Source organism: Rhincodon typus, chromosome 28, assembly GCF_021869965.1.
Source record: "Rhincodon typus isolate 14 chromosome 28, sRhiTyp1.1, whole genome shotgun sequence".
Lineage (NCBI taxonomy): Eukaryota > Metazoa > Chordata > Chondrichthyes > Orectolobiformes > Rhincodontidae > Rhincodon > Rhincodon typus.
In genome coordinates, this window is record NC_063359.1 from 38676520 (window position 1) to 38701942 (window position 25423).

The window sequence follows — 25423 nt, forward strand, 5'->3', positions numbered from 1 at the left end:
AAAAACTTCTCCCTCACATCTCCTTTGAACTTTCCCCCTCTCACCTTAAAATGCCTGCCCCCTAGTTTTAGACATTCCAACTCTGGGAAAAAGATTCTGACCGTCAATCCTATCTTTGCATAATAATTTTATAGATTTCTATCAAGTCTCCCCCTCAGCCTCCGCCGCTCCAGAGAAAACAACCCGAGTTTTTCTAGGGATAGTAAGAACTGCTGATACTGGAGTCAGAGATAACAGTGTGGAGCTGGAGGAACACAGCAGGCCAGGCAGCATCAGAGGAGTAGGAAAGCTGACATTTCAGGTCAGGACCCTTCTTCCTTATAGCTCATACCCTCTAATCCAGGCAGCATTCTGGTAAACCTCTTCTGCACCCTCTCCAAAGCCTCCACATCCTTCCTGGAATGCGGTGACCAGAACTGAATGCAGTACTTCAAGTGTGGTCTTTCACTAAAAGGAGATGATCTGTTTATTGTCATGTTGTTGTTTGTGGAAGTTCTGAGGAAGAGTCATATCAGACTCAAAACATTAACTTTACTCTCTCTTCACTGATGCTGCCAGACCTGTTGAGTTTCTCCAGCACTTTCTGTGTCCGTGCTGTTTGTGAGACAGCTAGCTGTGTGCAAAACGACAATTTTCTAACATGACAAAGCGATAACCGCTGGCAAAGTTCCCGGTTGGTTCAAAAATGTTTCAGACCTCCCTGAGGTTGTGAAAGCTGCCTCAGAAACAGAAGTTTCTTTTGCCGTTTTTGGAGTGCTTGCAAAAATAATGACAAGTTCGCATTTGTATTTCCGACATGCGATCAGTAATTGGGCAGGGAGAGGAAGTGTAAATGACAAAAAATGTCTTTTTTTTTGCAAGAGTTTGCTTCATAGCCATGTGAACATGAAGTTAAAGTTAGTTTCAGTATGCCTAATGAATGGTTGCATTGATATTGAATTATTCCAGTCCGTGCCTGTTTTAATCTGTTGTCTGTATCTCTTGGAATAATCTGAAGGCAATATGTTTATGAGTGCAGTTGATGAGATCCCGTTAATTATTAACATTAAGTGCAATTTCAGGCACCTTAAGTTACTTGCTGATCTTCACTCTGGGACTTTGCAACACTGTTCGGTCACTGGGATTTCCCCCTAAACCTCCCCAGTTCTCTCTTCTCCTTTAAGAGGTTCCTTCTTGGTCAATCCTTTGCTCACCCATCTCCTTCTGTGGCTCAGGTTCAAAACTCGTTGGGTGGTCAGTGCTACAAAGCGCATTGGGGCATGTCAAAGGTGTTACATAAATGCAGGCAATTGTTGTCATGGGCTTTGAGAGTAGTCAGAAGGAGACAAAGTATGTCATTGACTGTAAAACTGTCGTTGATTATTTTGAGATGTGCAGTGAGTTAGCTCCTTCTAGATACTGTCTTGTTATGGCACCAATATTCTGCCAAGAAAAATGTTATTCTATTGCTAAAGCTAGTATCCAATTGCTGTCGCAGCCCGCGAGTTAATTAGAGGGTGAAATTACGTTACATTTTATACACTGTCAGCTTTTAATAAAACCAGGCCTCAGCTCGACAAATCAAAGTGAAAAATAACCCCGGGTACCCATTACACAGGAGTGAGAGCACAATACTGTGTAGTTCAGGACCCAATAGGTGTGGGGTCTACTGGGATGGGGTCCAAGCCCATCACTCATAAAAACGGGGCAAAAATAAAGGGTGTAAACCAGCCTTCACGTCCCTGGGTTACCATAGGGACAAACAACTCACATTACAACTCAAACCCCACGGTAACACACTTGCATCTTTATTTTGTTCACTCATGGGAATTGAACCAGCTGACCGGGCCAAAATTTATCGCCTGTCCCTAATTAACCTGGAGAAGGTGGTGCTGAGCTGCCTTCCAGTCCACATGCTGTAGGTACAACCTTCGGTGGGGGTGGGGTTGGAATTCCAGGATTCTGACCCAGCCACAGTGAAGGGGCGGCGATATATTTCCAAGTCAGGGTGGTGAGTGGCTCGGAGGGGAACTTGAGGGAGTCATCCTACAGTCAGCAATTGTGATAGTCTATAAAAAGAGGGTTCATTCACTCAACTTGCCATTGATCAAAACCAGTCACTGTTTGATTCAGTCATTAGTATTTTTGAGGCAAATGTGAAACTTTCAAGGGTTACAGCCTGATTGAGAGGTTGTTATCTTCTGTTGTTGAGAGATTTCTGTAGCTCTGAATACATCATGGTTGCGGTGAGTAAGTATTGACGGGTACAGCACTCGATGGTGTAGGAATATGTAAGTTTTAGGCTCAATTTGTTTCTTCTGAATTCAGACTCAGGATAGCACTGGTTAGATGGAGATAGTAAGAACTGCCGATGCTGGAGTCAGAGATAACACAGTGTGGAGCAGGAGGAACACAGCAGGCCAGGCAGCATCAGAGGAACAGGAAAGCTGATGTTTCAGGCCAGACTGATTTAGGGTCCCGACCTGAAACGTCAACTTTCCTGCTGCTCTGATGCTGCCTGACCTGCTGTGTTCCTCCAGCTCCACACTGTATTAGCACTGCTTATACTAGTATTTACTGTTCCAATGTACCTAATCACCTTATAGAAGGGGCCTTCTTTCTACAAACAAGTCCAGGCAGCAGGCCGGGGAGGGGGTCATTTCAGGTGATTGCCTGCCTCTCTCCCACAGCCATTTTTGAGCCCGTGTGTCCTTGGAGACGAACCACACGGTGCCCACCAATGCTCTCGGCACCTTTAGGGAGCGGGTGGGCACCGCGGTGGGGTGGAGAGCTTCATTTCCCCCTCCCATTCTACTTGGATTTATTCCCTACCCCAACACCCCATCTTCACTCTTTTTCTCACGTAAGCATTGCCCCTCTCGGGCTTTGCTCGTTACTGTTTCCCTGGCCGTGTGAGCGTTTTTTTTCCCCCGTTGATGGATGTATTGAATAAAATTATTTGCACAGCGGTGTCTTCCCTGAACTCCTTCCTTCATTTCCCACGCATGCTCAGACACAGACGCCACCCAACCTACCCCCACACCTTACTGTGCAGCAAGAGAAAAATGATAGCGGTAGCTTACTGGTAGCAGTGTGGTCTGTATTGTAATAAGGTAGATGAGGATAGTCAGACAGTGAGAATATTACTGGGCTGGCAATTCAGAGGCTTCAAACCCCAGCATGAGCATTGGAGGGTGATTTCAGTTAAATACTTACTTCTGAGAGTGATTGGTCTGCACCAATGTTCTTGCTGCCTCTAGAGAGAAGTGGGCACCGTTGGGGGATAATACAAAGCTTATTCCGCTCTCCCTACCCCTCTGTCCCTCCCTTTCAATGGTTTGCTTTGCCCGTAAATATTCAACCAGCTACACACGGGTTTACTGGTGGTGGTTAAATCATTTTTAAAAAACAGCCAGAGTGATTTGACAGTGGAAGGTCGTTCAGTTGTGATTAAACAAAAAAAAAAACTACAAACAAAAAAAAGTCATGGTGATTTGGTGGTGGGAAAGCTGTTGTTGTGCGTGATAGGAATTCTGGACATATAAAACAAAAAGCTGCTCTCAGTAAGGGTGACTGTGAAACCCCATCTGGTTCATTAATGCCCTTTGGAAGGAGGCATTCTGCCAGCCTTACCCAGTCTGGCCCTGCAGGATGGAGACGGCTCACTTTTCACCCAGTTGATGGAAAATCAGTCTGATGAAGCACAACGGTCTCAGAGCTCCTTGGTCCAACGTGAGAGCAGAAGAGGCTCCAGCTGGTCCGTGTGTGAACAATGAGGTGCCATCTTTGTCCCAATGGCGCCATTTATATCCAACAAGCAATGAGAAGGTACAGACCATGAAGTATTGGAGGGCTTCACCTGGGCACTAACTCGAAGCCAGTACAAGCCACAGGAGGCTAGGTGACTGGGTTAAAATGGGTAAAAAAGGATTAAATGCCCAATCAAATTACTACAGTGTCAATGGCAAATGTCTTGAGATAATAACATAAAAATACCCACAGAGATCGCCTCTCTCTTCTTCTGTCTGCCTTAACCCTCTTACAATGCCACACGGTTATAACAGCCTTGAGGCAGGTTCTGAACAATGTCCTCCAGGCTCAGCTTCTCTGCCTCAATGTCCTCCATGTCCTTTTCTATAGTTTTCATTTTCAGGATCTGTAGGTCAGAGGCTGCCTCCAGCTCCCGCAGCTTCTGATCCAGCTTCTGATCGATCACCCACCTCAGGGCTCCCATCTCCACCTCGGTTTTATTCAGCATTTCCTCTGTCACTCGGTCAACCTGAAGACTCTCTATCAGGGAAAGAGCAAACACAAAAGGGTCATCATACAGTGACAGCAGCTGACCCCTGGCAGTGGGGTCTGCAGGACACGGGGAGCTCAGTGAGCCCACTGCTTGATGGCCTCAGGGTCAGCGACCATCCAATTTAGGGTTTAGTGATCCTCCCAACTCACCACTCAGGGCTCAGTGACCCTACGACCCAGTAACCCCATGACTCCAGTGACCCTATGACCCAGGGGTCAGTGACCCTCTGACTTTAGTGACCTTACGACTCCAGTGACCCTATGACCCAGGGGTCAGTGACCCTGTGACCCAGTGACCTTACAACCCAGGGTTCAGTGACCCTATGACCCAGGGTTCAGTGACCCTTCAACCCAGTGACCTCACAACCCAGGGCTCAGTGACCCTCTGACCCTAGTGACCTTACGACTCCGGTGACCCTCTGACCCTAGTGACCTTACGACTCCGGTGACCCTATGACCCTAGTGACCTTACGACTCCGGTGACCCTATGACCCAGGGCTCAGTGACCCTGTGCTCCAGGGCATAGTCACCATAGTGACCCTAGGACCTTGTGGAGTTTGGGATCTCTCTTGGACAGCCTCAGCACCTTGCCCATGAACATACCGACCGTCTTCAGTAATTCGGTTAACTGCTTCAGATCACGATCGAGTGACTGTTTCGCTTTCTTCACCTTCTTTCCCATGGCCTCTGTTTCATGAAGGACCTGTCACAGAGACAGAAGCCAATTTGAGGTAAGCACATCAGCTTGGCTCAGTTAGTAATGCACACCACCCCGAGCAGTCTCCAAGAGACCGTGCCATATGGTCAGGGGTTAAAGCTTCTCTGGTTCAGGTGAATACTAACGAGCAGCCAGGATTCCCACTGGACTCCAGCCTTTGGGTGGGGAGGGGGTGGAATTCCAGACTGTGCATGGAAAGATCCCATAAACATCACTGACGGTCTTGGCCGACATTCTTTTCTGAGACGATGTGCTTTTGAATCATTGGTTCCACACCTTCTTTGGGGTTGGCACCTGTGGCAATGCAGCACTCCCTCAGTCTGCCTTAGTCTCAGTGTTGAAACGTAGAAGTGGATGTTGTGGTGGGTTGGCTCGCCGAGCTGGTTTGTTGTTCCGCAGACGTTTCATTACCGTGCTGGGTAACGTCATCAGTGCAGCCTCTGATGAAGCGTCGGTGTGTTTTCCCACCTGGTTTTTAAACTCTGGGGTCCGTTGCGATGGATTACCTCACTTCTGGTTTTCCTTCGTAGTGGAGTATATATGGGGTAGAGTTCTATGTTTATTGATGGCTTTCTTTGTGGAGTACCAGGCCTCTAGGAATTCCCGTGCCTGTCTCTGCTTCGCCTGTCCCAGGATTTTCGTGTTGTCCCAATCGAATTGGTGGTTCTCCTTATCCATGTGGATGGAGATGAGTGAGTATTGGTCTCCACGAAGAAAGCCATCAACAAACACACAGAGCTAGACCCCAGCTCGGCGAGCCAACCAACCTCAACACCCACGACCCGAGCTACAGATCTACTCTAAAACCTTAGAGAAGTGTATTTTATATATATAGGGTTCCTGCTGAAACCTTTCATTGTCTGAGTCAGCTCCCTTTTGTGATTGAACCTCAAGTGATAGGATCATCTGTTATAACACAGCATCACCAGTACCTTTACTCTCAAGGCTCTCAAGCTATCGTTCCCCTTCCTCCTATCCCTCAGACGTCGCTCTGATCTCTCAGTTAGAAGGCAGTGGTCTCAGACAGTGCAGTACTGAGAGAGTGCTGCACACTTGAAGGTACGTCTCCTGGACAAGGCATTAAACCATAGCTCCAGTGGACTAAAACACACCAGTGAACTATTTGAAGAAAAACAGTTAGGGTTTTCCCTGGTTGAGGGGTATAAAACCAGAGGGAGCAATGTCAAAATAAGGGGATTCCACTTACATTCAAGGTAGACAGACAGGAGGCTGGAAGAACACAGCAAGCTCAGGCAGCATCTAGAGGAAAGGAGATGTCGATGTTTTGGATATGACCCCTCTTCAAATAAGGAGAAATGATTCTGTCAGACGGTTGTGAGCCTTTGGAGGACTCTGGAGGTTTTGAGTGTTTTTAAGGCAGGGATTGATAGATTTCTGATTACCTGTTGCTGTATGGGTTCGTGGGGCTGGCGTGAATAAAAGGGATCAAAGTGTTCACCAGCCATGATCGTACTGTATGGCAGAGCTGGTTTGATGGGCCGAACAGCCTACTCCTGTTGCAAAGGAATAAGAACCAGAAAGCGTTGGAGAAACTAGTCTGGCAGCAATTGTGGGAGAGACAAACAGAATTAACGTTTCTGGTCTGGAAAGTTCTAGACTGTGTTTGTTTTCACTGGAACACAGGGGGTTGAGGGATGACCTGACAGAAGTTTATAAGAGTGTGAATGGCATGGATACAGTGGAAAGTATGAGGTTTTATTTCCCAGGGTGGAGGTGTCAGTTACTGGGAGACACAGGTTCAAGGTGTTGGGGGGGGGGGGGGGGGGGTGGGGGCAAGTGTAAAAGAGATGTGCGAGGCACTTTTTCCACACAAAGGATGGTGAGTGCCTGGAACGTGCTGCCAGAGGAGCTGGTGGAAGCAGGCACAATAGCAGCATACAAGAAACACCTGGACAAATACATGAATAGGAAAGGAATAGAGGGATACAGATCCTGTAAGTGAAGACAGCTTTGATATGGAAGGGCAAACTGTGTCAGGTTTAGAGGGCCGAAGGGCCTGTTCCCGTGCTGTATTGTTCTTTGTTATTTGACTCGAAATGTTGACCCTGTTTCTCTCTTTACAGAAGCTGCCAGACCCTCTGAGTTCCTCCAGCACTTTGTTTTTAGTTCAGATCTCCAGCATCCTCAGTATTCTGCTTTTATTTGAGTATTCCGCAGTATTCTGGACAATATTTATCCCTCATCACAAAAATTAATTATCTTCTCATCGTTGCACTATTGTTTGTGGGAGCTTGCTGTGTACACATTGTTGTAAACGCACCAGCCTATGATTATACTTTGTACCTACGAGGGTGGCAGTAAAGTGGGTCAGGATGTTCTGAATCACTATAGGCACTATGAAATGTAAATCTTTCCCTTCCTTCTAATTCCTCGCCTTCGTCTGGATCTCTGCAGATGATCAGATTTTTCTGCCCATGGAGATGGTTTCTTGTTCCTAATCTATCAAACCCCCTTCATGTTGAGCATGCAAGTACGTGAGTGGTACATGGCTGAAACATTTCCTGAAACGTCAAAAGTCTGCCTATGAAATGTAGGAGCAGTAGTGGGCCATTCAGCCCATCGAGTCTGCTCCACCATTCAATGAGATCATGGCAGCTCTGATAATCCGCCACTCCCACATTCCTGCCTTCTCCCCATGACCCTTCATTCCCTTCCTGATTAAAAATCTGTCCCTCAGCCTTGAATATACTTAATAACCCAGCCTCGACAGCCCTCTGCAGTAAAGAATTCCAGATTCACTCCCCTCAGAGAAGACATTTCTTCTCATCTCTGCCTTAAATGGATGACCCCTTATACTGAGATGGTGCGCTCTGCTCCTACAGCCTCCCACAAGGAGAAACAACCTCTCCACATCTACCTTGTCAAGTTTTCAAAGAATCTTGTATGTTTCAAGAGGGTTGTCTATCATTGTTTACGACTGCAATGAGTACAGGCCCCTACACAACCTGTCCTCCTGAGACAGTCCTTCCAAACACAGGATCAACTTGGTAACCCTTCCTTAGATAAAGGACCCAGAACTGTTCACACTTCCTATTGGATTTGCCAACTCTGACTCAATCCATTCCTGGTGGGGCCGTCATGGGACTTCCGGCCTCCAAACAGCCCACCTCCACTCTCCCACCAGCTGTTTCCTGACCATGTCAATCTTTGTGATATTCCACTGTCCCACAGCCAGAGAGCAGAAAGGGTTATTCGTACCCTCACTGGGTGATTCTCCATGATCAGTCATTTCTATCCCTAACAGCCTATATTTTTACAACACATACCTGGACAGACAGAAGAAAATTAACATTTAAAAAAAAAAAAACGCTCTTATGGTTTTGTTTCACATGCAATGTCTCAGAGATTTCTGACATCGCCAGTTCAGCTCTGAGGGGTGGTAACCCATGGTGACCACTATGAAAACCCAGCCTGGAAGGTTAATGAGAGTGCTACCTTGACGAGGGGGCCTTTTATTTTAGCGTTACCTTGGCAGAAGTTTTGCTATCCTCCTGAAGTTTCACCTTGAAGGCTGTGGCCTGGTCCTCCTGGGTGACCAATTGATCCCGCATGGTGTCCAGCTGAGTACGGAGTAAGCCAGATTGTGTAGCCTGGTCCTGGGCCTGACTCCTGATCTTCTGGGCCTCCTGGAAGTTAGAAGGAAGCCAGAGTTAGCCTCGTTTTGCTCCTTTCATTGACTCGGGGGGTGGGGGTGGGCAAGGCAAAGTTTGTGTCCCGGCCTAAACTGAGGGTCTAGGCCCGAAACGTCAGCCTTCCTGCTCCTATGATGCTGCTTGGCGTGTTGTGTTCATCCAGCTCTACACCTTGTTATCTTAGAGCTTCCCAGAGGATAGCTAAAAAATAAAAATCAATCAGGCTGGGATGTTTTTCCCCTGGAGCGTCGGAACATGTGGGGTGACCTTATACAAGTTTACGAAATCAGGAGGAGCATGGATAGGGTGAATGGCCAAGGTCTTTTCCCCAGGGTGGGGAAGTCTAAAACTAGAGAGCATAGGTTTAAGGTGAGAGGGGTAAGATTTATAAGGGACCTAAGGGGCAACATTTTCACACAGAGGGTGGTGTGTGTATGGAATGAGCTGCCAGAGGAAGTGGTGGAGGCTGGTACAATTACAACATTTAAAAGGCATCTAGATGGGTACATGAATAGGAAGGGTTTAGACAGATATGGGCCAAATGCTGACCAGTGGGACTGGATTAATTTAGGATATCTGGTCGGCACTGGACGAGTTGAACCGAAGGGTCTGTTTCTGTGCTGTACAGGTCTGTGACTCTATGACTCTAATCACATTGCCGTTGGTCAGGAGTCACATGTAGGCCAAAGTATGAGATTGTCTCTCGTTCTTCTATTCTCCAGAGAATACCAGCCAAACTGTTGTATCTCTCCCTGGGTACAGTCTCTCCAGACCAGAGTCAGTCTCTGTCCCTCACTGCATTCCATCTTGGGCAAGGGGACCAGACCTGCATGCAATACTCCAGGTGCACTCTCACAGTGTTTGATATAACAGCAGCAAGACCTCATTGTTACTGTACTCAAATTTATTCATGGCAAAGGCTAACAGACTGTTTACTGCCCTTGTATGCTAGCTTTCAATGACTTCTGATAAATAGGTCACCTTTAGACATCACCCCTTCTCAAACCTCTCAACGTTTGAAAAATATTCTGCACCTTTGTTCCTCCTATCTCACACATGCCCAGATTATATTCCATCTGCTGCATTCTTATCCACACAGCCTGTCGAAATCCCCATGAAGCCTCCTCACGACACACATTCCCACCATGTTCTGGAGATAATTTCTAATCAACCCTTTCAGAGGTGTCATTGCACACATCCAGAGTAGGTGGGCCTTGAACCCAGGCCTCCTGGGTCAGAGGTAGAGACACTACCATTGCACCACAAGAGCCCCCACAAACTTGTAAATATTACAATTGGCCCCATGTCGAATTGCATCCTAGTCACAGTTCACCCTCCCACCCAACTTGGTATCATCTGCAAACTTGGAGATGGTTCATTTTGTTCCTTCATCCAAATCATTAATATATATTGTGATTAGGTGGCATCACAGCAGTGATCCCTGTGGCAGCCCAATTGGCAGGCTGTAACTATTTGAAAAGGAACCATTAATTCCTATTCTTTGTTTCCTCTTTGCCAACCAGTTTCCTATCCATCTCAATACACTTCCCCAATCCCATGCGCTTTAATCTTGCACATTAATGTCTTATATCGGGCTTTGTTAAATGCTTTCTGAAAGTCCAAATATACTACATTGACTGGCTTCCCCTTGTCAACTCTACTAGCTACATCTTCATAGAATTCCAACAGATTTGTCAAGCATGATTTCCTCTTCATAAATCCATGCTGACTCTGTCTGATCCTGCCACTACTTTCGTAACGCTCTGCTATAAAATCCTTGACAATGGATTCGAGAATTTTCCCCACTACCGACGTTAGACTCACTGGTCTATAACTCCCTGTTTTCTCTCTACCTCCCTTTTTGAATATTGGAGTGACATTAGCCACCCTCCAGCTTGGAGGGACCAATCCAGAGTCTATAGAATCCTGAAAGATGACCACCAATGCATCCACTGTTTCTCGAGCTACTTCCGTAAGTACACTGGGATGTAGATTATCAGGCCCTGGGGATTTATCAGCCTTCAATCCCAACAATTTTCCCAGCATCATTTCTCTACTAATATTGATCTCCCTCAGCTCTTTCCTCTCATTAAATCTTGCCCTCCAACAATTCTGGTATCTGATTTGTGTCCTCTTTTGTGAAGACAGAACCAAAGTATGTATTCAGTTTCTCAGCCATTCATTTGTCTCCTGTTATACATTCCCCCATTTCTGTCTGTAGGGGACCTACATTTGTCTTTACCAATCTCTTCCTTTTCACGTACCTACAGAAACTCTTAGTGTCAGTCTTTATGTTCCCTGCAAGCTTACTTTCCTACACTATTTTTCGCTTCTTAATCAATCCTTTGGTTCTTCTTTATTGAATTCTAAACTGGTCCCAATCCTCAGATTTATTATTTTTCTTGGCCAATCTGTACGCTTCTTCCTTGGATCGAATACTATCTCTCATTTCCTTTGTAAGCCATGATTGGCCCTCTTACCCATTTTGCTTTTGCCAATAACAGGAATAAACAGGTGTTGCGGTTCCCCAGTGCGTTGCCATTGCCTATCCACTGTCATCATCCCTTTGAGTAACTCTCCCCAATCTATCAAGGCCAGTTCACGCCTCGTATCCTCGTAGTTTCCTTTATTAAGGCTCTGTGCTCTAGTCTCCAAATCAATACCCTCACTCTCCATCTTGATAAAAAAAATCTAGTATTCACTGCCGTTTGTGGAAGAGAGTTCCAAACCTCAAGCACCATTTGTGTGTCGAAGTGCTTCCTAACATCTTTCCTGGCCCTAAGTCTCAGACTATGCCCCTTGTTCGAGAATCCCCAACCAGTGGAAATAGTTTATCTTTATCTACCCTTTCTTTTCCCATTAATATCATGAAGACTTTGATCAGATCACCCTTTAAACTTCTAAATTCTAGAGAAAAGAGGCCTAATTTGTATCAATCAAAGCTCAATCGATGCCAATATTTTATTTCCCATCCCATGCACTGCAATTTTATTTGCTAACCTACCAAATGTAACTTTAGCAAAAAGGTTTCTGAAAATCTGTATACATCTCACATTCCCCAGTTTGCCCTTGCGCACTGTGCTGGTGACAGGCTCAAAAAATCTCCAACAGGTTTTTCAAATGAGATTGCTCCTTCATAAATCCACCTTGACTCTGTCAAGTATTCAACAAGCACATCTGACAGGATTGATTTTGGTATTTTCCCAACAATGACTGATATCAGGCTAATGGGTCTGTAGTTCCCTGCTCACTTTCTCCAGTTTTTATTAAACGATAGGATTACATTTACAACCCACAAACACCATTGCAGAATGAATGGAATTTAGAAAAGTGATCACTTAATTCATCCACTATCTCTGTAACCATTTGTTTCAACACTCTCGGGTGAAGGTCATTGGGTCCCAGGGATTTGTAACCATTAATCTCTCTAACCCTACCTTTACTAACAGTAATTTCTTTTGGTTCATTCTCACTTGGATATTAATTACGTCAGGGAGACTGTGCCGTCCTCCTGTTTGAACACAAAGCAGTCAGAAGGTAGAACAGTACAGCACAGGAACGGACCCTTCGGTCATGATGTTGTACTGACCATGATGCCAAATTAAACTAATCCCTTCTGCCTGCCCTTAAGTCCATATTCCTCCATTCCTTGTATGTTCATGTGCTTATCTAAAAGTCTCTTAAACATCCCTATCGTATCTGCCTCCAGCACCACCTCTGGCAATGCGTTCCAGATGCCTACCCACTCTCTGTATAAAAAAACTTACCCCTCACATCTCCTTTGAACTTTCCCCCTCTCACTTTAGATGCATGCTCCCTAGTTTTAGACATTTCAACTCTGGGATAAAGATTCTGACCATCAACCCTAGCTATGCATCTCATCATTTTATAGACTTCTATCAAGACTCCCCTCAGCCTCTCCCGCTCTGGAGAAAACAACCCGAGTTTTTCTAACCTCTCCTTATAGCTCATACCCTCTAATCCAGGCAGCATTCTGGTAAAAAAAAATGAAAGAACTGTGGATGCTGCAAATCAGGAACGAAAATAGAAGTTGCTGGAAAAGCTCAGCAGGTCTGGCAGCATCTGTGAAGAAAAAAACAGTTAACGTTTCTGTCACCATTCTGAGGAAGGGTCACCAGACCCGAAACGTTAACTCTGTTTTTTCCTTCACATACGCTGCCAGACCTGCTGAGCTTTTCCAGCAACTTCTGTTTTTGTAGTATTCTGGTAAACCTCTTCTGCACCCTTTCCAAAGCCTTCACATCCTTCCTGGAACGCGATGACCAGAATTATATACAACACTCTAAGTGTGGCCTAAGCAAAGTCTCAAAGCTGCATCATGACACCCTGACTCTTGTACTCAATTCCCTGACCAATAAAGACAAGCATACCATACACCTTCTTTACTACCCTATCTACTTGTGTGGCCACTTTCAGGGAGCTATGGACTTGAACTCCAAGACCCCTCTGTACGTCAATGCTGTTCAGGGTCCTGCCATTAACTGTGTACTTTTTCCTTAACATTTGATCTCCCAAAGTGCAGCACATCACACTTACCCGGATTAAACTCCATCTGCCATTTCCTCGCTCCTATCTGTAACTGATCGATACCCCACTGTATCCTTTGACAACCTTCTACAGTATCCACAACTCCACTGATCTTTGTGTTATCTGAAAACTTACTAACCCATTCACCTACATTTTCATCCAAGTTCTTTTTATATGTCACAAACAGCAAAGTTCCCAGTATGGATCCCTGCGGAACACTAGTCACGGTCCTCCAGCCTGAGAAACACCCTTCCACCACCACCCTCTGCCTTCTATGGGCAAGCCAATTCTGAAACCATGTGGCCAAGTCACCGTGGATCCCATGAATCTCAATCTTCTGGATGAGCCTCCCATGAGGGACAATGCCGAAAGTCTTAAAATCCACGGCTCTCCGCTCATCGATCACCTTCATCACCTTCTCGAAAAATTCAATCAAGTTAGTAAGATCTGCCCTGTACAAAGCCATGCTGACTGTCCCTAATTAGGCCATGCTTTTCCAAATCTGTGTAAATCCTATCCCTAAGAATTCTCTCCAGTAGCTTCCCAACCACCGATGTGAGACCCATCGGTCTGCAGTTTCCTGGATTATCCCAATTTCCCTTCTTGAACACTTATTTAGCATCTCGGCCATTTCTGCAGCTTCTATTATAAATTCTTCTGTTTCTGCCTGTAATAGTTGCTAATCTTGCTTTTCAGATACCTATAAAAGCTTCTGTGAGATATTTTTGTTTCTTGCTGTTTTACATTCGTGTCCTATTTTCTATTTCTGTATAAATTTCTTGGGCCCAGTTTTGACGGCCTAGATGGCCTACTCTCTGTGTTTCAATGCTGCTTGGATTGGTGATGATGCAGAGAAACTTTACAAAGATGGAACCAGAAATACAGGGGTCTACAAATCAGGACAAGTTACACAGGCTGGGTCTCTTCTTTCCTGAAAATGCGATGGGCGGTCTCATCAAGGTCTTTAAAAATGACTCAATACCCAGAGAATGGGCTCATCATGTGGTATAACTAGAGGTCACTGAGATAAGATGGTCACCAAGTACCCAAACAGGAACGGAGGAGAATCACCCAAACAGTGATGAACTCCGTTCCACTGGGAGAGGTTGCAGTGAATAGTCTCAATACATTTACAGGCACGTTAGACAAGCAGATGTGGGAGAAATGAAGAGAGGGATATACACTGCCAGATTTGGATGAGAAAAAGTGGGAGGAGGCTAGAATGGAACATAAACAGCAGCGTGGACTAGTTGGGCTAAATAGCCTAATTCTATGCCCTATGTGCTACTTATGTACAATGCACGAAGACCAAATGCACTCATGATGCATCCACTTCTCTCTCCAACTCTTGCTGTTCCAGCACAGGCTCTATCAGCTGTTGGAGACAGAAAGGGACTCGGCTTGGAATGGGTTGAATCCATGGGGGAGGGGGTGAAGGGTGGTAATGGCGCTGCCCTTTGACCTTTGCGATGCCCCGGTTGAGGTGCCAGGCCCTGGTGGCTGTGGTATTGCTGATGGTAGAACTCGCTTCGGCAACTCGCAATATTCGTCGGGCGAGCAAGGTCTTTCTCTTCGCCTCTGCCATCACCCTTTCCTTGATCGCACTTGTCTTCCGCAAGGTCCCTTTACTTCGGAGCTTGCCTGCTGGAAATAGTCTCTTATTATCTGAAACAACAGTAAACAATACAGAGGTTCATTTTCCCTGGCAAGGGAGTCCACAATAAGGGGATGTCACTTTGAAACATTACAAATAAAATTCAGATGGTGCAAGAATGTTGTCGGGAACCATTTCTTGACTCAAAGGGCAGTGGTAAGGCCCACATTCCAATATAGTTAAGAGTGAAACAACCAAATGCCACCCACCGACGGTCACCAGTCTAATCCCCATGCCCCGCACACTGTCACCATTGACTGCTTGGCATAAGAACAGGAGCAGGCCATTCATCACCTTTCCCACCATTTAATATGATCGTGGCTGATCTCATCTCAGCCTCAACTCCACTCTCCTGCCCTCTCTCCACAACCCTTTAACCCATTACTAATTAAAAATCTGTCTATCTCTTCCTTAAATTTAGTCAGTATCCTCGCTTCCATTGCACTCTGGGGGAGTGAATTCCACAGATTCATGAAACTTTGAGAGAATTAATTTCTCCTCACCTGTTTCAAATTTCCTGCCCCTTGTCCTAAAATCCTCTCGTTGTAGATCGCCCGGCATGAGGAAACATCCTCTCTATGTTAAGGGTGATTGACAAAGTAAACATCGTGTAAACCTCAATTAGTCAATTAGATCTCCTCTCATTTGCCCAAAGTCCAGAGAGTAAAGGCCTAAACTGCTCAATCTCTCTTCATAAGATAGACCCCCTCCAGCTCAGAGATCAATCTAGTGAACCTCCACCGACTGCCTCCAATGCCACTACATCCTTCCTCATGTAAGGAGACCAAAAGTGTGCACAATACTCCATGTGCGATCTCATTAATACCTTGTACCGTTGCAACAGTGATTCCTTGTTTTTAATACTCCAGTCCTTTAGTAATAAATGCCAAAATTTCCCATTTACCTGCTTAGTTTTCTAAAATTCATGCACGAGGACACAGAGATTCCACTGTATCGAAGCATTCTGATGTTTCTCTGCAATTTGATAATAAGTTGCCTTTCTATTTCTCTGGCCAAAATGAATAACCTCACGCTTGTCCATGTTAAACCTTATCTGCCAAGTTTTGGCTCATTCACCAAATCTGTCCATATTCGTTTGGACATTTCTTCATTACAGCTTACTTTCCCGCCTATTTTAGTGTCGGCCATATTGTGTCATCCATCCCAACGTTCACCCACTCACTCTCACCATTGGCTGCCTGGCACTCGATCCCACTGCACCCTGCCTTCCAATTGGCTGGTAAATGGTCTCCCTGGTGTGAAAGGGTGCTTTGGAAATGGGATGGGACTGTACCTTCCAATGTTTTCAGCAAAGAGAGTCCCTCCTCTTTGATCCGTTTGACTTTCTGAATTGACTCTCTTGCAGTGGCCTCGGAAGATTTAACACGACTCAGAAGCTAAAAGAGAGAAATATCATCAGATCTTACAAAATAGGAGCAGCTGGAGACAGTTCAGCCCTTTGAGTGTACTTTGAGCATTCAGTAAGGACACAGCTTGAAGGGGAGGCGATGGCCTAGTGGTATTATTGCTGGTCTGTTAATCCAGAGACCCAGATAATGTTCTGGGGACATGGGTTTGAATCCCGCCACGGCAGATGGTGGAATTTGAATTCAATAAATATCAGGAATTAACAGTCTAATAATGACCGTGAATCCATTGCCGACTGTCGGAAAAAACCCATCTGGTTCACTAAATATCCTTTAGGGAAGGAAACTGCCATCCTTACCCGGTCTGGCCTACATGTGACTCCAGACCCACAGCAAAATGACTAACTCTTAACTACCCTCTGGGCAATTAGGGATGAGCAATATATGCTGCCTAACCAGCGACGCCCTTGTCCCGTGAATGAATTTTAAAAAAAGCTGAGTTTCATTTCCAATTTCCCCTGATAACCCTTGACTCTTTGTTTGTTAAAAAACTGTCTAACTCACCATCAAGTATATCCAATTGCTCAGTTTCCACTGCTCACTGAGGAGAAAATCTCAAACTCTCATAACCCTCCAGAATCAAACCCCGGTAGAGCCTGTTGAACCATGATCTAAACTGGCAGAATTGGGGTTTGGGGTTGAATGGCCTGATACTGGCCCCATGCTCACCTCATCATACGTCTCCTTGGTTTCCATTCCCATCTTAAAGGCCTTGACTCGCGGCTCCAACTCAAGAAGCAGTTTCTCGATTTGCTGTTCTGTAGCCTGAAGAGCACTTTCCAAATTCTCAATTTCGGTGGTGAAATTGTTCCAGCCCTTCAGGAAAATTAAAGGCAAAACAATCTGAGGAGGACAGTCACAAAAAAACTCAGCACTGTAGCTAGCTTCGAGATGAACAGAAAGTACACAGATCAAGTAAAACAAAGAAGGAAATCAAAGAGAGGGCATGAAACAAATATTAGCAAACAAGATAAAGGAAAACCCAAAGATGTTTTACTCGTAGATAAAGAGCAAAAGAATAGATAAGGGAAAAATGGAATCCATCAGAGATGAAGAAGGGAACTTATGTGAAGATGCAGAGGATATAGGAAGAATTTTAAATGAATTTTTTGTCTCCATATTCACAAAGGCAAGGGTTAATGTGGAAATAGCAATTCCAGAGGAGCAGTGTGAAATATTGGACAAAATAATCAGAACAAGGGAGAATGTGTACTGAGAGGAGTAGATGAAGTGAGCGTTTTTTAGTGCAAGTGCACAGGTCCCTAATGGTAGCAGTATGGGTAGGTAAGCTTGTAAAGGCAGATGGACTGTTCACCTTCATTGGCAGATGTATAGAATATAAAAATAAGGATATAATGATGAAACTGTAACTCAGTATTGTGCGCAGTTCTGGTCAGCACATTACAGGAAGGAGGTAATTGCTCTGGAGTGAGTGCAGAGAAGATTTACTAGAATGTTGCCAGGGCTGGAGAATTGTAGCTACGAGGAGAGATTGGAGAGGTTGAGGTTGTTTTCCTTGGAATAGAGAAGGCTGAGGGGTGACATAGAGTCATAGAACTGTACAGAACAGAAACAGACCCTTCAATCCAAATTGTCCACGCCAACCAGATATCCAAGATAAATCTAGTCCCATTTGCCAACATTTGGCCCATATCTCTCTATAAACCCTTCCTATTCATGTACCCATCCAGATGCCTTTTAAATGCTGTAATTGTACCAGCCTCTACCACTTCCTCTGGCAGCTCATTCCACACACGCACCACTCTCTGCGTGAAAAAGTTGCCCCTTAGGTCCCTATTAAATCTTTCCCCTTTCACCTTAAACCTACGCCCCTCTAGTTTTTGAGTCCCCCACCCCAGGGACAAAACCTTGTGTATTTACCCTATCCATGCCCCTCATGATTTTATAAACATCTATAAGGTCACCCCTCAGCCTCTGATGCTCCAGGGAAAATAGTCCCAGCCTATTCAGCCTCTCCCTGTACCTCAAACCCTCCAACCCTGGCAACATCCTTGTAAATCTTTTCTGGACCCTTTCAAGTTTCACAACATCCTTCCTATAGCAGAGAGCCCAGAATTGCATGCAGCATTCCAAAAGTGGCCCTAACCAATGTCCGGTAGAGCTGCAACATTATGTCCCAGCTCCTATACTCAATTCACTGACCAATAAAGGCAAGCATACCAAACACCTTCTTCACCGCCCTGTCTACCTGCGACCCCACTTTCAAGGAACTATGAACCTGCACTTCAAGGTCTCTTTGTTCAGTAACACTCCCCAGGACCTTACCATTAAGTGCATAAGTCCTGCCCTGATTTCGCCTTTCCAAAATGCAGCACCTCACATTAATCTAAATTAAACTCCATCTGCCACACCTTGGTCCATTGGCCCATCTGATCAAGGTCCTACTGTACTCTGAGATAATCTTCTTCGCTGTCCACTACACCTCCAATTTTGGTGTCTTTTGCAAACTTACTAACAATATTTCCTATGCTCACATCCAAATCATTCATATAAAATGACAAAAAGCAGTGGACCCAGCACCGATCCTTGTGTCACACCGCTGGTCATAGGTCTCCAGTCTGAAAAGCAACCCTCCTCCACCACCCTGTGTCTTCCACCTTCGAGCCAGTTCCATATCCAAATGGCTAGTTCTCCCTGTATTCCATGTGATCTAACCTTGCTGACCAGCCTACCACGAGGAACCTTGTCGAACGCCTTACTGAAGTCCATATAGATCATATCCACCGCTCTGCCCTCATCAATCCTCTTCGTTACTTCCTCAAAAAAACTCAATCAAGTTAGCCATGATTGAGGGATACAAAACTGTGAGGGTAGGGATAGAGTAGACAGGAGGAACCTGTTTCCCTTGACAGAGAGTTCAAAAGCCAGGGGTCAGAGATTCAAGCCAATGGCAGAAGTGTTAGAGGGGACGTGAGGAAAAAAGTTTTATGCAGAGGGTGGTGGGGGTCTGGAATTCACTGCCTGAGTCAGTGGTGGAGGCAGAGACCGTAAACTCATTTAAAAACTACCTGGACCTGCACCGTAAGTGCTGTAAGCTGCAGGGCTATGGGCCATGTGCAGGAAGGTGGGATTAGAAAGGGCATCTCAGTGTCTTTGGGTCAGCATGGAGAAGATGGGCCAAATGGTCCCCTTCTGTGCTGCATTGTTTCTGTGGTTCTAACAGGCCAAGCAGGGCACATAAAGGCAGCGGCTTGGGGTGGGGGGGCAATAAACACCGCAGCTCAACCCACAACAAAAACTTACATTTAAATAGCCGGTGCGCAAGTTAATACATCCCAAAGCACTTCACAGGAGCACAAATTGGACAAGATTCAACAAGGATACTTTAGGACTGCAACCAAAAGCTGGGCCAAAGAGATCCTTTCTAAACAGAAAAAAGGGAGGTAGAGGCACCAAATTGTGCACAGCAAGATCCCACTGCAGTTTGTGAGCAAATAATCTGTTTTTTAGGTGGAGGTTGAAGGATAAATATTGCCCAGAACAGCAGAGATAACAGATACCCCTCCGCACTTCTTCAGTGTCAGGGGACTGTTTAAATCCAATGTTTCTCCCCTCAGCTTTGTTACAGGATATGGACGTTGTTGGCAAGGTGAGCCAAACCCTAACTGCCATTAAACTGAGTGGAGAGGGCAGTTAAGAGCCAACCACCTTCACCAGCTGGATAAGCCATGCTACATTGTCCAGGGATGTGTAGGTTAGGTGGGTTAACCATGGGAAATGCAGGGTTACAAGGATAGGGTGGGGGGTGTGTGAGTCTGGGTGGGATGCTTTTCAGAGGATCGGTATGGACTCGATGGGCCAAATAGTCTGCTTCTACACTGTAGGGATTCCATTCTATGATTCTACGCAGTGGTTGGATTTGAACCCTTGTCCTGAGTTTAGTCCAGGCCCCTGGATGACAAGTCCAGTGATGTTACCACAATGTCACTGTGCCTCCCTGAGCCTCCCTGCATCACCCTGAGTGTACTGGCCTTGACTGAGGGGTTCTAGAGTGCACCTGCTGCGCAAGGATTGACCGTGAAGATATCACCTTCTGTACCAACCATCAGACAAACAGAAACGTTGGGAGCAAGAATCATCGAGTCCCTACAGTGTGGAAACAGGCCCTTCGGCCCAACAAGTCCACACCGACCCTCAGAGCATCCCACCCACACCCATCCCCCTATACCCCACCTAATCTATATACATCCCTGGACACTATGGGGCAATTTAGCATGGCCAATCCACCCTAGCCTGCAAATCTTTGGACTGTGGGAGGAAACCCACGCAGACACAGGGAGAATGTGCAAACTCCACACAGTCACCCGAGGCTGGAATCAAACCTGGGTCCTTGGCGCTATGAGGCAGCAGCGCTAACCGCTAAGCCACCGTCCCACCTCAAGAGTAGACTATTCAGCCCCTTTAGCCTGCTGTACCATTCTGTCAGATCATGGCTGATCGGATTGTGTCCACAATTCCACCTACACCCCCTGATAACCTCTGACGGCCTTGTTAGTCAACAATCCATCTAGCCCTGCCTTAAGAATGTTCAATGACCCATACCTCCCGCATTCTCCAGGCAAAGGCTCATAAAGCTCTGATGGAAAAGAAAATTCTCATCTGCATCTTAAATGGGAGATCCCTTGTCTTTAAACAGCAGACTGTAGTTACAGGGAAAACATCCGCCTCATCAATAGTCCCTCAGGATCAACTATATCTCAATGAGGTCACCGCTCAATCTCCTAAACTACCCCGGGATGGGCCCAGTGTATCCAGGTTTTGTTCATTGGGTAACCCCCTCAGCACAGCTAGCAGATGGATTGCTCCTAATGTCTTTATATCTCGTTTCCCAAACAAGGAGACCACAACTATGCACAAGTGTGGCCTCACAAGTGTCCCATGTAACTGCAACAAGCAGCCATTTTTCTTGCACAATTGAAGAATCATCTGGAAGTGGAAAAAGCTTAATGTTAGAGAAAGAAAGCTAGCCATGTTCTGATTGCAATCGGTCACAGGGTGTGCCCCTCGAGGGGACCCCCTGAAAGGAGCGGTGGTCTTTTACAGGAGACAGACCAGAGTCTGTAATCTTACTCCATGGAGTAAGATTACTCCACCTTACTCCCGCCACAGACGGTCTGCGAGAGCGACTGCATACGAACCTCAGGCTCCAGTTCTGTGAGGTTTCGAGGCAGGGTGAGGTTTCCCCCTTGGGTTTGCTCAGCAGACGTGTGCACCCTCTTTGCCTCCTTCAGCACCTCATCTGCTTCCTTTGCCAGCTCCTCCATCTGACTCTGCAGCAACTGAAGTCTGGAAAAGAAAAGGACACTGACTGGGGAGGAGAACATTTCTATTGTACCTTTGACCACCTCTGGAATGCTTCACTGAAATCTTTGCAAAGCACAGCCAGCCAACTGTTGTAGGAAACAAGAGAACCAATTTGCACACAGCAAGCACAAATGTACTAATGACCAAGGGATTATAGGTGTCACTGGCATGGCCAGCATTTATTGCACATCCCTAATTGCCCTTGGGAGTGTTCCTGAACTACTGCAGCCCATGGGGAATAGGATATCCCACAGGGCAGTCAGGGACAGAACTCCAGAATTCTGACCCAGCGACACAATGGAAGAATGGCAATATATTTTCAAGTCAGGACAGCGAGCGGCTTAGAGGGGAACTTTAGGGGGTGATGTTCCCATGTATCTGCTGCCCTTGTCCTTCCAGGGAGTAGTGGTCACAGGGTTAGAAGGTGCTAATCTGCTTACAATGTTGGTTCAGGGACAAGAACGTAGGGACAGGTGGAGGCCAATGTGGTATTTTTCCAGGTACCCTGTGATATTTGCCAACTCTACCAGTGTGTGGTACCAGGTAAAGGCGGTTTGAGACAGCTCACTGCCTTTCTCTAGGCTTGTCCTGGGCCTATTCAGTGACTCATGAGTCTGATTGGTGTCGATTCCCAAATCCTCTTATCCCTTGGGGCCGTGGGGATAGATCACAACTGATCTCCTCAGATCCCAGTGTTCCTCTCACTTCTCCAACTCTGGCCTCTTTTGCAATCCTGATTTCCATCTTCCACAGTTGGCCATTGTGCTTTCTGCTCTCTAGGTCCCCGGGCACTGGAATATCCTCCTTAAACCTCTCCACCTCACTCTCCTCCCGTAAGATGCTCTTTAACTCTTGACCTCTTGGTCACCCATTCCCGATGCATCCACGTTCTGTTGTTGGGAATGGCCCCCTGTGGGAGTGACGGAGACTTGCGGCCTCACTCACCCATCCTCAGCCTCCGTGATGTCAGTGGCGATAGAGTCATCCGCAATGATGCCCGACAGGAGGACGTAGCTTCGGTTCGATGTAGCCAAGGCCTCTCTCACTATTGACTCGACCTCCATTGCGACCCTGACCTGACTGAACAAGAGAGAGAGAGAGAGAGACATGGGGTTGTGGTAGTGAGAGCAAACAGCTGGACACAGGGTCAGAGGCCAACAGTAGGTTAAACACAAAGATCAGCTGTTTTTTTTTTAAAATCCGTTCACAGGATGTTGACAGTGCTGACCAGGCTAATATTCACTGCCCGTCCCCAGTTGCCCTAAGGCCAGGTGAGGATCAACCATGTTGGTGTGGGTCTAGGGTCACATGTAGACCAGGACATGAGTGAACCCAAACCTTCTCCACTGAGGATTCTGAAGACATGTCAAGACTTGAAATTCACAACAACACAGACAGTGCGATTCAGGAAAGAACTGCAGCACAGGACGAAGTAAAGTGTTCAATCTATCGTGGCTTATAAATTCAGAAGGGGCACGGATAGGCTGAATAGTTAAGGGCTTTTTCCCAGGGTAGGGGAGTCCAAAACTAGAGGGGCATAGGTTTAAGGTGAGAGGGGAAAGATTTAAATGGGACTTGAGGGGCAACTTTTTCACACAGAGCGTGGTGTGTGTATGGACCAAACTGCCAGAGGAAGTGGTGGAGGCGGTACAATTACAACATTTAAAAGGTATTTGGATGGTATGTGGATAAGAAGAGTTTGGAGGAATATGGGCCAAACGCAGGCAAATGGGACTAGTTCAGCTTAGGAATCCTGGTCGGCATGGATGAGTTAGACCAAACGGTCTGATTCCATGCTGTATGACTCCAGCTACCCTATCTATGCCCCTCAGAACTTTGTATACCTCAGTCAGGTCCCCTCTCAGCCTTCTCTGCTCTAAGGAATACAGGCCCAGCCTCTCTAGTCTCTCTGAGGGTGGCATGATGGCTCAGTGGTGAGCACTGCTGCCTCACAGCGCCAGGGACCCGGGTTCGATTCCACCCTCGGGCGACTGTCTGTGTGGAGTTTGCGCATTCTCCCCGTGTCTGTGTGGGTTTCCTCCGGGTGCTCCTGTTTCCTCCCACAGACCAGAGGTGTGTAGGTTAGGGTGGATTGGCCATGCTAAAATTGCCTATAGTGTTCAGGGATGTGTAGATTAGGTGGGTTATAGGGGGATGGGTCTGGGTGGGACGCTTCAAGGGTCGGTGTGGACTTGTTGGGCCGAAGGGCCTGTTTCCACACTGTAGGGATTCTATGATGATTCTATAATTCATAGCTGCAGACTAGGCAACATTCTGGTAAATCTCCCCTGTATCCTCTCTGGTACAGTCACAGATAATAATAAAGCTGGAGTGTTAAGCTTACACTCATGATGCAGTGGGTGAGAAAGAGAGGGGCAGAAACAGAGCGCGAGAAACAGTGTGTGAGAATGAGAGGATGCAAAACAGAGGGGCCAAAAAAAAGGCGAGAAACTGGGTGGCAGAAAATGACACTCTGTGGCAGTGTGGATGGTGTTGCGGGGGAGTGTTCAGTTAGTTCTGTTGGTCGGATGGCCAGAGTGTGGTAAATAAAACCAAGTTGGGTTCTATTCCCGTACTGGCTGTGGTAGTTCAAAGTTCTGTTTCCTCATTTTATCCCCTCCTTGTGGGGTGGTCACCCTCGAGGTATGCATAAACAATTGCCTCTCCCTAACAGGAAGGGATGCCTCTAGTTCTTTGCAGACTATAGCTCCTTACCGTTACCTCAAATAACGTACAGTGACCATGCAGTGAGGAAACAGAGGGATCAACGTTACAATTGCTGCCTGAAATGTCAAAATAAATTGATTAACACTCCAGTAAAATCAATGCACAACTCCTAAGACTAAAAAGATTCTTATGAACCCACATCATCCTGAAATTGAGTCTCAGTTAAAAAGAAAGACTCCTGTTCATACAACAATGCTTTCCTAAAATAACTAGACAGCTCAAAGCACTTAACAGCCAATCAGTTGCAGTAGTAATGGCGAGACCAGCCAATCACCAGCAGTTGTAATGGAGAAACCAGCCAATCAGCTGTAGTTGTAACGGAGGAACCAGAACAGCCAATTTGCACACAGCAAGCTCCCACAAACAGCAATGAGAGAATCTGTTTTTGTGACATTGATTGAGGGATAAATATTTTCCAGGAAGACCATGTAGAATTTCCCCACTCTTCCATGAAATAGTGCTACGGGATCTGTTATCAACTGTGCCATGTTGAACGTCTCTCTTTCTATCAGGCACGCTTTCATAAAAAGTAGTGAACATTGCTGCAATTCCCATACTGGCCAGTAAGTGACACGCCGAGCCCTGCTCTGAAAGTCCCCATCCTGCTCCATAGATTTCCTTCAGGAAATTACTGCCCATGTATAATTGGCCTCAGCACCCTGAGGGGACATTCAGGGGTGAAAGTGCGCCGTGCAAATAGATTTCGATTTCCATTGAATGGTCTGAGACTATCACTGACATTCTTCCAACTTCATTGAAATGAAGCAGGAGCAGATGCAGACCAATCCCTGGTCAGCAGGTCCAGCAGCATCTGCGAAGAAAGAGTCAGAGTTAACGTTTCAGGGTCGGGTGACCCTTCTAACCCTAACCCTTCCACAGGAAGGGTCACCGGACCCGAAACGTTAACTCTGATTTTTTCTTCACAGATGCTGCCAGACCTGCTGAGCTTTTCCAGCAACTTCTGCTTTTGTTCTGGATGTTACACATTTCAATCCAGTCATAAGAACGTGCGAGATAGGAGGAGTAGGCCATCAGGCCCATCAAACCTGCTCCCCCATTCAATAAGATCATGGCTGATCTTTTCATGGCC

General features: G+C 46.2%; 1 protein-coding gene across 1 annotated transcript; it reads right to left on the minus strand.

Moving 5' to 3' along the window:
* Positions 1-2510: 2510 nt before the first annotated feature.
* LOC109925519 (laminin subunit gamma-3-like) lies at positions 2511-22695 on the minus strand. Its single transcript, XM_048613643.1, has 8 exons — positions 22552-22695; positions 21441-21588; positions 16951-17097; positions 16149-16251; positions 14663-14865; positions 8488-8646; positions 4885-4984; positions 2511-4269 (listed from the first exon to the last, which is right to left on the minus strand). The coding sequence occupies exons 1-8, from the start codon at positions 22668-22670 to the stop codon at positions 4019-4021; spliced, it is 1230 nt and encodes a 409-aa protein (XP_048469600.1). The 5' UTR covers positions 22671-22695; the 3' UTR covers positions 2511-4018.
* Between the last annotated feature and the right edge of the window lie 2728 nt (positions 22696-25423).

What these genes read in the sequence shown, in the direction of transcription:
- LOC109925519 (XM_048613643.1), bottom strand. Translation starts at nt 22,670, where the DNA reads ATGGAGGTCGAGTCAATAGTGAGAGAGGCCTTGGCTACATCGAACCGA. An exon ending in TCACAGAACTGGAGCCTGAG is followed by an intron (nt 17,098 to 21,440) that starts GTTCGTATGCAG and finishes ATTTTCCTGAAG; the next exon opens with GGCTGGAACAATTTCACCAC. An exon ending in TTTGCTGAAAACATTGGAAG is followed by an intron (nt 14,866 to 16,148) that starts GTACAGTCCCAT and finishes CTGTTGTTTCAG; the next exon opens with ATAATAAGAGACTATTTCCA.